The 12695-nt window shown below is 42.4% G+C and overlaps 1 protein-coding gene across 4 annotated transcripts in view; it reads right to left on the bottom strand.

Annotated features, from left to right (window-relative positions):
- Nucleotides 1–12695, bottom strand: part of CHEK2 (checkpoint kinase 2) — a 50361-nt gene that overhangs the window by 12951 nt on the left and 24715 nt on the right. For all 4 annotated transcript variants that reach the window (XM_041728795.1, XM_041728794.1, XM_041728796.1 and 1 more), the window contains 4 exons: nucleotides 10405–10513; nucleotides 7488–7541; nucleotides 2469–2530; nucleotides 818–917 (listed from right to left, as the gene is read on the bottom strand). In XM_041728795.1, the coding sequence (XP_041584729.1) occupies nucleotides 818–917; nucleotides 2469–2530; nucleotides 7488–7541; nucleotides 10405–10513 (325 nt within the window). The remainder of the gene's footprint in view (nucleotides 1–817; nucleotides 918–2468; nucleotides 2531–7487; nucleotides 7542–10404; nucleotides 10514–12695) is intronic.

Here is a 12695-nt window from a genome sequence, read left to right as displayed (position 1 = left end):
GGAAAGTGCTCCCAATCACTAAGAGTAGGTCTTCAAGGGAAAAAATCTTGGTGAAGAATTGCCACAGCTAATTCTTTTTTTTTTTTTTTTTAAGATTTTATTCATTTATTCATGAGAGACACAGAGAGAAGCAGAGACATAGGAAGAGGGAAAAGCATGCTTCCTGCAAGAAACCCGATGTGAGACTCAATCCGAGACCCCAGGATCACGCCCTGAACAGAAGGCAGACACTCAACCACTGAGCCACTCATGCATCCCCTAAATTTGTTTTCAAAGGGTGATGTTCCTCTAAGCAGGCAGCATGCCATCAGCTGTTCCTCCATGCAACACTTTCACAGAACAGAGAAGGCAGTACACATGCCTGCCCACCTACCTGCTGCAGTGAACAGGATGCTGCACCTAAGGGGCCACCTCGCATTGCACCATGGGGGAGCCATCCGTCCATCACAACCACCCCACCTTGCCAGCCTTAATCTACACCTGCCCCCCTCAACCCCCAGCAGGTAAGGGGGGTTTCAGCAAGGTTCAGGCTGAAGTAGAGATCAGTGCACCTCCAATATACTTCCAACTTAAAAGAGAACACACGTGGGGCCATGTGTTTATTTCTGTACCCCTCCTTACTGTTGCTTAAGCTTCCCGGCAAGAGCTTTCTTGTCTGAGTCAAAGGGGTGGGATGTTTTTGCCAAGAACAGAACAACATAAGCACAGACTATCTGCTCTCCGGGTTTTATCCACCATCCTTTGCTTTCTGCCTAACTTAGGGAATAATTCACCTACAAGTAGGTAGTTTGTCAAAAGAACTGAGGGCTTCTCTTACCTGTACAGCCAGGAGCATCTGGTAAAAATAGAGTTTGCACGTAGCTTCTTTCAGCCTCTTATTCCCCACCACCCTGTCAAACAGCTCTCCTCCTTCCATCCTGAAACACACAGGCAAAGTAGGGGTTTTGTTCCTGGAGGGAAACTCACTTGATGAAAGACAATAACAAAAACAAACTCTTTCAGACCAAGCAAAGAACTGCCTTTTTTATTCACTCACGAGGACTCCCATTTTTTAAAGCAATGAGGTAATAAGTCTCCTCTCCATAATGAAGACATCCTCATTGGAAACAAAGGAACAGGGCAAGACCAAAGGAATGGGCAGTGGGTACCCCACACACTTGGGAGCTTTTAGGAATCTGACTCAGTAGACTAGAGGTGGAGCCCATGAGTTTGCATTTTCATCACACACCCCAGTAATTCTGTGGCTGGGATAGAGCAGCAAGTTGGAGCCCGAAATCAGACAATAGGGGTTGGAACCCCAGCTCCACCACTTCCCAGCTGTAGGACTTTGGGCAAGTTATGTAACCTCTTGGCCTCTTAAAAAATAGGGATAATCTCCCCACCTCACCCCTCAATGGCTGTTCTGAAAGTTGAGATAACTAATGTAGATAAGGCACCTGCCACAATGTGGATGCTTGGCAGGGTTATTCAATCCCTCTGAACTTCAGTTTCCTTTTCTGTAAAGTGAGACTAAAAATAGTAACCCATCAGTAACTTGTAAGTAACCTGGATGACTGTTCTGAAGAGTAAATGAATCAGTCCATGTGAGGTGCTTAGAGCAGAAATTGGCTCATAGTAAGTACTTCATTAATATCAGCGATTGTTATCCTATTGTTATTGCACTGTTTTAAGTTGGTCTAGTCAGACAGCAACAGATACTCCCTTATACACCACAAGGGTCGTCCACTCTTTCCTAGTGCTATAATTGAGGCTGTTTACTATAAAATCTTACCAGTAAACCCGCTTAACCACGGAGTGCCACTCAGGAGCAAAGCCTTTCCTGTCGCAACAACAGCCGCTCCCACAAACACTACATATTTATGCAGGAATGAGGATCCAGATAGGCCTCTTCCAGGGATGAGACAATAAATTATTTTGGTCACACCATAGAAAACAGGATTTTGTGGTGACTGAAATAAACCAGCAAGTAAATCAGCACTGAAAAGATAATCGGGTATCACCATACCACTTAAGCAGAAAGATCCACTCAGGCAGGTATTTCAGAAGAATTAAAATCCACCCATATTTGAGCAACTATGTGTGCCAGGTGCTCTGCTGGGCACCTTCCATCCCTCACAGTATTTAATTCTTATAACTCTGGGCATGGGGATATCATTATTACCACCCCCTCAACACTAGGAAAATAAGATTCAGAGATATGAAATAAACTCACTCACAGGCAGTCACCTGCAGAGTGAGCTTCAAACTCAGGCCTCAGACCCAGAGCCTGGAACCTCTAAGCCATGTGCCTTTGGAAACACTGGAGGAATTTCAGAATCAACACTAACCCCACATGTACGCTTTGTGAGCCCCACCACCACATACATATATTGAGGGTCCCCAGGATGAGAAAATGCAAGCCAGCTTTAGATTTTTTTGGTGGTTTATAAGCTCTTAAATGGAAACAAATAGAAAAGTTTATTACTTACAATTCCAAAACAATATAATAATCTTCGGCATCAAAAAAGTCTTTGATCTTGATGATACAAGGCTAAGAGGAAGAAGAGGAAAAGTAGTGAGAAGCTCCCAAGAGGAAAATCACAGGAGCAGTACTTGGGCATTTGGTCCCCTGCCTCAAGAAACTTTGAAGTTCATAGAGCAGAAAAGGCAGAACAGCATTTTGCTGGTTCCTCAGTGAGAATGGGCTTACGAAACCCTCCCTTCTACCAAGCGGGCAAGGGACTGGTTCAGGTTTCACACACGAGGATGGCACAAAGGAAGGCAGGCCAGTCTCTTCCCAGCATTCCTCCTCACTGCCCCAGAGCTCGGGTAATTAAGGACACTTAAGGAACCTGGAAGAGCCTAACACTAGTGAAAAGAGAAGCAGGCCAGGTGGGGAGCCCAGCCATAACACCACACATCAAGGCTGTTCAGCTCCATACAACTAGAACCACAGGAGTATGGGGACTCCATTGTGGTAAGATCCTCCCATTTCTCAATGGAAGAAGGAAATAACAGTTTTATAAGAACTCTGAAAGGCTATGTGGGGGTAAAGAAGACACAAAGACACACACACACACACACACACACACCCCTATGGCTGATAGTTTGTGGTCTCTGATCAATGCAGCATGGATACAGTAAAGAAAAAAAGGGGGATCCCTGGGTGGCTTAACAGTTTAGCGCCTGCCTTCAGGCGTGATCCTGGAGACCCAAGATCGAGTCCCACGTCGGGCTCCCTGCATGGAGCCTGCTTCTCCCTCTGCTTGTGTCTCTGCCTCTCGCTCTGTGTCTCTCATGAGTAAATAAATAAAATCTTAAAAAAAAAAGAAGAAAGAAAGAAAGAAAGCACACCTATTGTTTTGCAGTACAAAGGATAGATAGAGCTGAGTGGTCTGGGTAAGTAAGAGATGTGGTAAATATCTATCAGGGTCATGCCCCACCCAGAGGACTACAGCTTTAATCAGAATTAAAGACAGTTACACAATTTCTAGATTTCAGATTAAAGAATAGCAAAATTCACCAGAGTGCTCACTCTGCAGAGCAAATTTCATCACACCTTTTGCTCTGATTAAAATTCTCCCCAAGTGGTAGCTTCCCATGATAAACTATTATACAGCAGTGAATGGATGCCCCATTGCTTCCCCCACCCAGCACACTGGATCCTGAAAACATGATGCCAAGGGGAAAAAGCAAATCATGAAGAACTTCAAAGTGTATGAAGTAGCTTCAATTGTATGGTCAAGTTTTCTTTCTTAAGTTGAATGGGGAGTTCAAAAGTGTTGGTTTGGTTCATAATTTATATTTATTGCTTTTCATGTATCAAATACTATATATATATATATATATATATATATATATATATAGTACTGTCTCTTGCTGACACACACACACACATACATATATAATTTTTTTTAATTCTTAAGATTTTTTAGTAATCTCTACACCCAACCTGGGGCTCAAACTCACAACTCTGAGATCAAGAGCTATATGTTCTACAGACTGAGCCAGCCAGGCAGAGCCCTAATTTTAAAATATTTAAATGAAGGAGAGGGGGGGACCAATCAGGAGGAAGGGAAGGAAGGAAAGAGAAGAAAGGCGGAAAGTAAGACAAGAAGAAAGAAAACCTTTGGAAATCCAACATTTCAGCAGCGATCAGCAAACCCTGGAGACCCAGCCTACCCACCACGGTAGCCCCATCTCCTGCATCCTTCTCTCTAGACCACAAAACACCCCACCTGCCCTAGACTCCCAGGGTTCTTTCCCAATGTCCCATGTGGCTCGCCACGCTCCTGCCCGGTGATCCCGCCCTCTGGGCACACCTGGCCTCCAGCATCAGGCCCCAGTTCAAATGTCACCCTCAGAATGCATCCAGTCCCCTGCATTAGTTCTTATCTGTGTTGCCTCATGCTGAATCTTTAATGTCTGTCTCCCCACTGTAAGCTCCAGGAGGGGAAAAAAAAAAGGAAACTAACACCCACTATGGGTCTCCTCCCATCAGGCACTTCATCGGCTGAGTCAAGTCTTATTCATCTTTCTAGGACCAACACTCAGCAGACCAACTGCACACAAGAGACATTCATATGCTGCCCAGATTAATACAAACAACAGCAATAATAGAAGCCCCACCCACTTAGGGTAGACTCCGCCAGCCACATTTTGGTCATGGCACACACAGCCATAGGAGTAAGGCTGAGAGCATCCCAGCTCCACCACTCCTTACCTATGACCATAGGATATACTTGCTCTGCTGACCATTTATTCTTGTCCCAATAATGAAGACACTGGATATGTACTGTAGTATTATATTGAGAGGAACAGAAAGGAGAGGAGAACTAGAAGTCTCATATAACAGGAAGGCAACAGGCTATCTAAAATTGATAAATCAATAGGCAGCAGTTTATGCATATTATATAGAAATATGGGGATAGGGGATCCCTGGGTGGCACAGTGGTTCGGCGCCTGCCTTTGGCCCAGGGCGCAATCCTGGAGACCCGGGATCGAATCCCACATCCGGCTCCCGGTGCATGGAGCCTGCTTCTCCCTCTGCCTATGTCTCTGCCTCTCTCTCTCTCTCTCTCTGTGACTATCATAAATAAATAAAAATTAAAAAAAAAAAAGAGAAAAGAAATATGGGGATAAATTGGATTAAAAAAGTTTTTAAATGTTTGTGGGGGAGGTTTGGGGGGCTACAGAGCTACAGTCTGTGTATAAATTTTGAGCAAGATTTGACTCTCTAGAGATTATATGCATATGATTACCTTGACAAAAATAAAGAAGCAGAAGAAAAGCCACACATGGAAAAGGAACAGGAGATCAGAGGAATGAATGAGAGCTGCTTGGTTCTGCTGGCTTCATCCGGCAGGGCCAGGGCCCACCTGGGAACAGCTGGGTAGGGGAGCTGGTGGAGCACAAGAAGGTCCTGGCAGTGCGAACCTGCAGACACTGCCTCCTCTAGGTGCTACCACCTCTAGTATCATTCACTGGTGGCAGGTCATGGCTGAAGATATCTCTTGTGAACCAGAGGCTACTACCCTATACCCTCCACTTAGATCATACAGGGAACAGTTTAGAGAATGACAGATCGCTGTTGTTGCTCAAGTGTGTTCTCCACGCAGAAAGCTTGGCAAGCACATCCCATCAAATTCCTACACTGACTTTTAAGGTATGTACCCTCATTGTCTCCACTGCACAGATGAGCAAACAGAGGCTCTGAAAAGTAAAATGACCTTCTCAGACCCAGGAGATAAGAGAAATGGGATTGGGAACCCAGGTCTGTCTCTCCACTAGGCTGAAACCATAGAAGGAGGAGAGCCAAGCCCATCTGTGCTCATCACCACCCAGGCTTTAGAAAATAGGCTGGCACAGTAAGTGTCTAACAACTGATTGAATCACTGCCTGGCTCCAATTGCCAGGCTCTGTTGGGCTATCAGGCTCTACTCATTATCCCCTAAATGCACTCATGAGCCCATATATAATTTCCAAGAGCTTTCCACATGCCCTTGTAAACCGCCAGGAAATTATCTCCAGGGATCTTTTTTGAGGGTTCTAAATTCCTCTTGACTGCAGTGGACATTGGATTTGTATAAATGTTATGTTTGGGGATCCTATGACATAAGAAAAAAATTCCCTGAGAATTCGAAGTGTTTATCTTAAGCATATGTTTGAACCAACCCCACCCCAGAAAATGAGAGGGCTCCTCTCTTTAACAAGAGAGTCCAGATCACTTGTGGGGGGTGGGGAGGCTAATTCAGGGAAGAGGAGGAAGTTACAAGGGAATTAGAAGAAAGCCAAGTCAAGACGCTGGCTACTCAGATTCTCCTGGGTTCAGATGCACTCACTGGGTTCTCAAAGACCCTCTTGAACTATTGTGTTGATGGCAGTGATTCTGTTCTTAATTTCTATTTATTGTTTAGGGGATTTGAGGAGGTGAGAGAAGGGAGAAGAAATCTTTTTTTTGTTTGAAGGTTAAGAACCAGAATAAGATTGGGGCGCCTGGGTGGCTTAGTTGGTTAAGTGTCCAACTCTTGATTTTTGCTCAGGTCATGATCTCAGGGTTGTGGGATCAAGCCCAGCATCAGGCTCCTTGCTGGGAATGGAGCCTGCTTAAGACTCTCACCCTCTCCCCTCTGCCCTCACTACCCCCTCCCCCCCCCCAAAAAAAAAGAACCAGAGTAAGATCATCTTTAGCTAGAGACTGAAGGTCTTATTGCAAGTTTTAATTCCAGTGCCAAACTAGCTCATGACTTCATGGGGGCTCATGAATTAATGAAGAAACAGAAAGAACAATAAAAAAGAAGATGGAATAAGATCACAACCCCTCTTTTTTTTTTTAATTCACTTATGAGAGACACAGAGAGAGAAGCAGAGATATAGGCAGACGAAGACATGGGAGCCCAATGTGGGACTCCATCTCAGAACCCTGGAATCACACCCTAAGCTGAAGACAGACACTCAACCATTGAGCCACCCAGGTGCTCTTCTCTTCTCATTTCTTAAAAGACAGATTCACTTTCCGGTGAGACAAGGTCATCATTACACAAAAGATAGTAACTATACGCATTGAGATCAGTGGGCTCACCACCATCAAAAGGTATTCAGAGATACTGAAACTTGAGATATAATTAAACCAAATTTACCAAATTACCAATGTCTTCCCAAACATAATCAGTTGATCAAACCCCTATCAGATAAAATATTTAGAAAATTTATGTGTTTTGGTGAAAAACTCACTCAGTGGAAATATCACAGTTAATCTGAAATCTTTATAAAATTTCAGGGTAAAGCTCTTCCCAGTTAAATTACAACTAAACACACACACCCATGCATGTGTACCCACACATGTACACACACACACACACACACACACACACACAGGCATAGGCACATACACACAATTAAGGAATCCAAGTTAATATTAGCTTTATTAAATTAAGATACTTTGTATTCTTCCCATATTTTCAGAGAAATGAAAGTAAGAATGAGTCATATTTTACAGCAATACTTACATGATTTAGCTTTTTCAAGATTTCTATTTCTGTTTCAACATCGAGAGCTGGATCCTTGGATAAAGGGAATAACATTAAATTTTGCTAATAATAATGACAGTCAATATTTAGAAAACAGTTACAACTTAGTTGAGTAAAAGCTGCATGTGTTCCACACCCAGTACTACTCATACAGACAACTCAAGGCTTAGAGGTGGAAGAAATCACTCACCTACAATCACCCTGTGAAGTGCCTGGCAAATAGTACGCATTCATTAAACGGATAGGTGCTATGCCAACCTCTTTTAAATAGTCATCTTACAGAAATCTCATAATCCCAAAATGAACTTGGGTTCTATATTTATCCCCATTTCACAGATGGAGTAACTGAGGCTCAGAGAAAGGAAGCCACCTGCTCCAGTTCTCACAACCAGAAACAAGTGTGCTTCTATTGTTCTCACACTTACCTGGTAAGTTCGCTCTTTCTCTCTCTCTCTCTCTCTCTCTCTCTAAGTTTTTATTGGAATTCCAGTTAGTTAATATACAATATAATATTAGTTGTAAGCTCTGTCTCTCTGGCTGTGGAATTTTTTATACTCATAAAAATGATACAGCAAACAAAGACAAGAGTTATTCAATTAACTTGTAAAAGGAAAACATCAAGCCAAATTTCTTTTTTTTTTTTTTTTTAAGATTTTATTTATTTACTCATGAGAGACATAGAGAGAGGAGCAGACTCCCTGTGGGGAGCCCGATGTGGGACTCAATCCCAGGACCCTAGGATCATGACCTGAGCCAAAGGCAGATGCTCAACTACTGAGCCACCCAGGTGCCCCCAACCCAAATTTCTAATAACAGAGAAGACACAGGTTCCAAGTTACTACAGGCTAACATATTTCCTGAGACACCAATGAGAGTAAGCATCAGGGGACTGTAGTTGCTCTCCGCTGCAATTCCAAAAGGATGAATCAAGTTACTCAGCCTCATGGGCTACACCCTCCAAAACGAGGAGGATATAGAATTACATATTTATGTAAAATGGACTTCAGCTAAGAAATCCAGATGTTTAATTTTAAAAGCCTGCCTCTTCCTGTAAGCTGTTAAACTCATTACCAAGTCAGGGCGTACTCTGATGATAGAGCAGTCTAAAAGAGTCCAATCTGATTTAAAAGATGAAATTAAGAAGTAAAATTTTACTCCAAGTCATTAAGAACCTGGTAGGTATTTTCTTCCCCTCAAAACGGGAAAAAAATCTGGAATCACAACAGAAAAGGATCTACAACAAAGTGACCACATAAAGGAAATTGCTCTTGCCATGTGAAAATGGCATCGTCTTTGGGGTGTGGGTGTGGGAGTATCGATCTTTAAAGAATGTTAAAGTATAATAGCCAGAAACAGATGGCCACAAAGGAAAAAATGATTAGAGACCTCACTTTACATTACTTTGTTGGATCATGTGTTAAAACACCAGTACATCTGACCATTTCACCAACGCAGTAAATACATATTAGAGAAAATGTAATAAATTGAATGGCTACTATACAGAGACTATTAAATAATTTAATTCAGATTTTTAAAAATCTGTAGATGCTAAGATAGTCACTGTTTTGTTATCAGGAAGGGCAAAGAATTAGAAATGTAAATGATCAGAGCAATGGGTGAATAATTATAGTAAAGTTCATGAAATAGAGGCTCAATCACCAAAAAGCATCTATTAGGGGAAAGTTTATGCATTAATGCTCATAAGGAAAAGCAGAATACAAAACTGTATATACAATATGATTTCAACCATCTAAAAATGCAAATCTGTATGAACAAGCCCTGGAAGGAAACAGAAAACTGGAAACAGCTGTGGAATTGCAGTGGTAGGGATATGGCTGAGTTGCTTTTCCCCCCAATTCCCTTTTATGTATTGTAAAAACTTGTAACACTAGGGTGGAGGGGGTAGGGAGGACACGGAATGGAACTTGGGACACAGGACACTTTGCTAGGTATGTTATTATGTATAACAAAATATTTTTGGAGGGATCCCTGGGTGGCTCAGCAGTTTAGCGCCTGCCTTTGGCCCAGGGCACGATCCTGGAATCCTGGGATCAAGTCCCACATCGGGCTCCCTGCATGGAGCCTGCTTCTCCTTCTGCCTGTGTCTCCTGCCGCCCCCCCCCCCCCCCCCGTCTATCATGAATAAATACATAAATACATAAATAAATAAATGAATCTAGTTCATTAAAAAATACGTATATTTTTGGAACCAAACTATCGATCAGTAAATTTCTAGGTTAGCTGAATATGTTTAAAAAAAAAATGGGGTGAGGGGCAGATAATCTTTTTTTTTTTTTAAGATTTTATTTATTTATTCATGAGAGATAGAGAGAGGCAGAGACATAGGCAGAGGCAGAAGCAGACTCCCTTCGGGAAGCCCAATGTGGGACTCGATCTCAGGACCCCAGGATCATGGCCTGAGCCAAAGGCAGATGCTAAACCACTGAGCCACCCAGGTGCCCAAGTGAGAGATAATCTTCAGCAGACTCCACACCCAGCATGGAGCACAATACAGAGCTCAATTTCATGACCCTGAGATCATGACCTGAGCCAAAATCATTTGGATACTTAACCAAATGAGCCACCCAAGGCCCCAGTACTCAAAATTTTTCAATGCTTTTTAATACAAATTCACATATGGGGCACCTGGGTGGCTCAGTGGTTAAGCGTCTGCCTTCAGCTCAGGGTGGGATCCCGGGGTCCTGGAATTGAGTCCTGTATCAGGCTTTCCTCTCTGGGAGCCTGCTTCTCTCTCTGCCTATGTCTCTGCCTCTCTCTCTGTGTCCCTCATGAACAAGTAAGTAAAATCTTAAAAAGAAAAAAAAATACTCTAAAACTATTTGGGGACATTAAAAAGTGTTAAAAACACTGAGCATCCACCAACAGAGGTACTTACTGCCTCTCTCTCAGAGCCAATAGCGAACTTCCTCTTGCTGATGATTTTTATGGCTACTTTCTTACATGTTTTCCTCTCAAAAGCTAGCTTCACCTCACCACAGGCACCACTACAGGGAGAAACATAAGATGATCAATTATCAGAATGATTTTTATCATGAGATCCATCACTCCTGAGCTGGCCTCAACTATAACAAGTTAAACACCATCCACCCACAACCCTTCCATTGTCCCTGTTTCCAGGGGACAACACAGTGAAACCTCACCAATGTAAAATGTCAAGGGCATAAGTGAATGTGGATCATCCGACAGCACTGAGTCAGCTCCAAATTCCACCTTTTGAGCTAAGAAATACAGACTTAAGTCTTATTGGCACCCCAGAGTGTGAAATTCTCAGAAAGACACCAAGAACAAATAAGAGGGAAATTACTTATCTTAGAGTCAGAAAAACATGACGTAGAACAAAGTCCTAGACAAAAATGAGTGCCTGACACAAGTTACAGTAAATAGCATCTGCAAATGAATTACTTTCATTGATATATTCTTTCTTATTTAAGCGAACTACACAAGTAGTTGATGCCATGAATTTCACCATAAATAAAATCACAATATCTAAAAAAAAAAAAAAAAAACACACACACAAGTATTATACAACCTACTTGAAGCAAACTCTTAAAGATTTGTAATTAATTGGGATACTATAATGGAGAAGGAATAATAACCAGGATACCACTCAAAATACAGGTAACCTAATGGACTCTGTTCTCCAAAGCTTGGGTCAAGTGAAGGTAATTGCTATCCAAGTATCCACCACTTATTACATGCCCAAAGTAGACTATAATTATTGTGACTTTGGAGTGGGATGATGAGTTTGCCAAGACATTTTTTAAATTGTGAATTGTTTATATATATATATACATAAAATTTACCATATTAATCATTTTATTTTTTTTTAAGATTTCATTTATTTATTTGAGAGAAAAAGAGCATGCAAGACAGCATGAGCAGGGTGAGCTGGGGAAGGGCAGAGGGTGAGGGAAGCAGACTCCCCGTTGAACAGGGAGCCCAGTATGGGACTCAATCCCAGGACCTTGGGATCATAACCTAAGCCAAAGGCAGATGCTTAACAGACTGAGCCACCCAGGCACCCCATTGTAATCATTTTATTTTATTTTATTTTTTTGTTTTTGTTTTTGTTTTTTGTAATCATTTTAAAATGTACAATTCAGGGATGCCTGGGTGGCTCAGCAATTGAGCATCTGCCTCCGGCTCGGGGTGTGATCCTGGGGTCCAGGGATAGAGTCCTGCATTGGGCTCCCTGTAGGGAGCCTGCTTCTCCCTCTGCCTATGTCTCTGCCCCTCTCTCTGTGTCTTTTATGAATAAATAAAATTTTTTTTTAAAATTCCATTCAGTGGCATTAAGTACATCCACAAGGTTTTGCAACCACCAACTCTATCTAACTACAGAATTTTTCCATCAGCCAAAATGGAAACTCCATCCCCATTCTATGATGCCCCCAGCCCCTGACAACCACTTATCTGCTTTGTCTCAATGGATATGTCTATTCTGAATATCTCATATCAGTGAAATCACACAACATGTGGATCTTATGTCTGGCTTCTTTGACTTAGCATGTTCTCAAGGTTCAGCCATGCTACAGTATGGATCAGTATTTCATTCCCTTTTTTTTTTTTTTTTTAAGATTTTATTTATTCATGAGAGGCACAGATAGAGAGGCAGAGACACAGACAGAGGAGAGGCAGGCTCCATGCAGGGAGCCTGATGTGGGACTTGATCCTGGGACTCCAGGATCACACTCTGGGCCAAAGGCAGATGCCAAACCGCTGAGCCACCCAGGGATCCCCTATTTCATTCCTTTTTTAAAAAAATATTTTATTTATTTATTCATAAGAGACAGAGACAAAGGGGCAGAGGGAGAAGCAGGCTCCCTGTGGAACAGAAGCCCAATGCAGGACTCGATCCCAGGAGCTGAGATGATCTGAGCTGAAGGCAGACACTAAGCCACTTAGTGGTTACCCTGAGCTGAGATGATCTGAGCTGAAGGCAGACACTAAGCCACTTAGTGGTTACCCAGGTGCCCTACTTCATTCCTTTTTATAGCTAAATAATATTCCATTGTACTGATATATCAGTACAATAGTAGTTTGTTCATCTATTCATTTGTTGATGGAGATTTGGGGTGTTTCTACCTTTGGGCTATTGTGAATAGAGCTGCAATGAACATTCATGCCTAAGTTTTTTGTCTGAGCACTTGTCTTCAACTGGGAGAG

Source organism: Vulpes lagopus, chromosome 14 (assembly GCF_018345385.1).
Source record: "Vulpes lagopus strain Blue_001 chromosome 14, ASM1834538v1, whole genome shotgun sequence".
Classification (NCBI taxonomy): domain Eukaryota; kingdom Metazoa; phylum Chordata; class Mammalia; order Carnivora; family Canidae; genus Vulpes; species Vulpes lagopus.
This window is presented reverse-complemented; position numbering and strand designations above follow the sequence as displayed.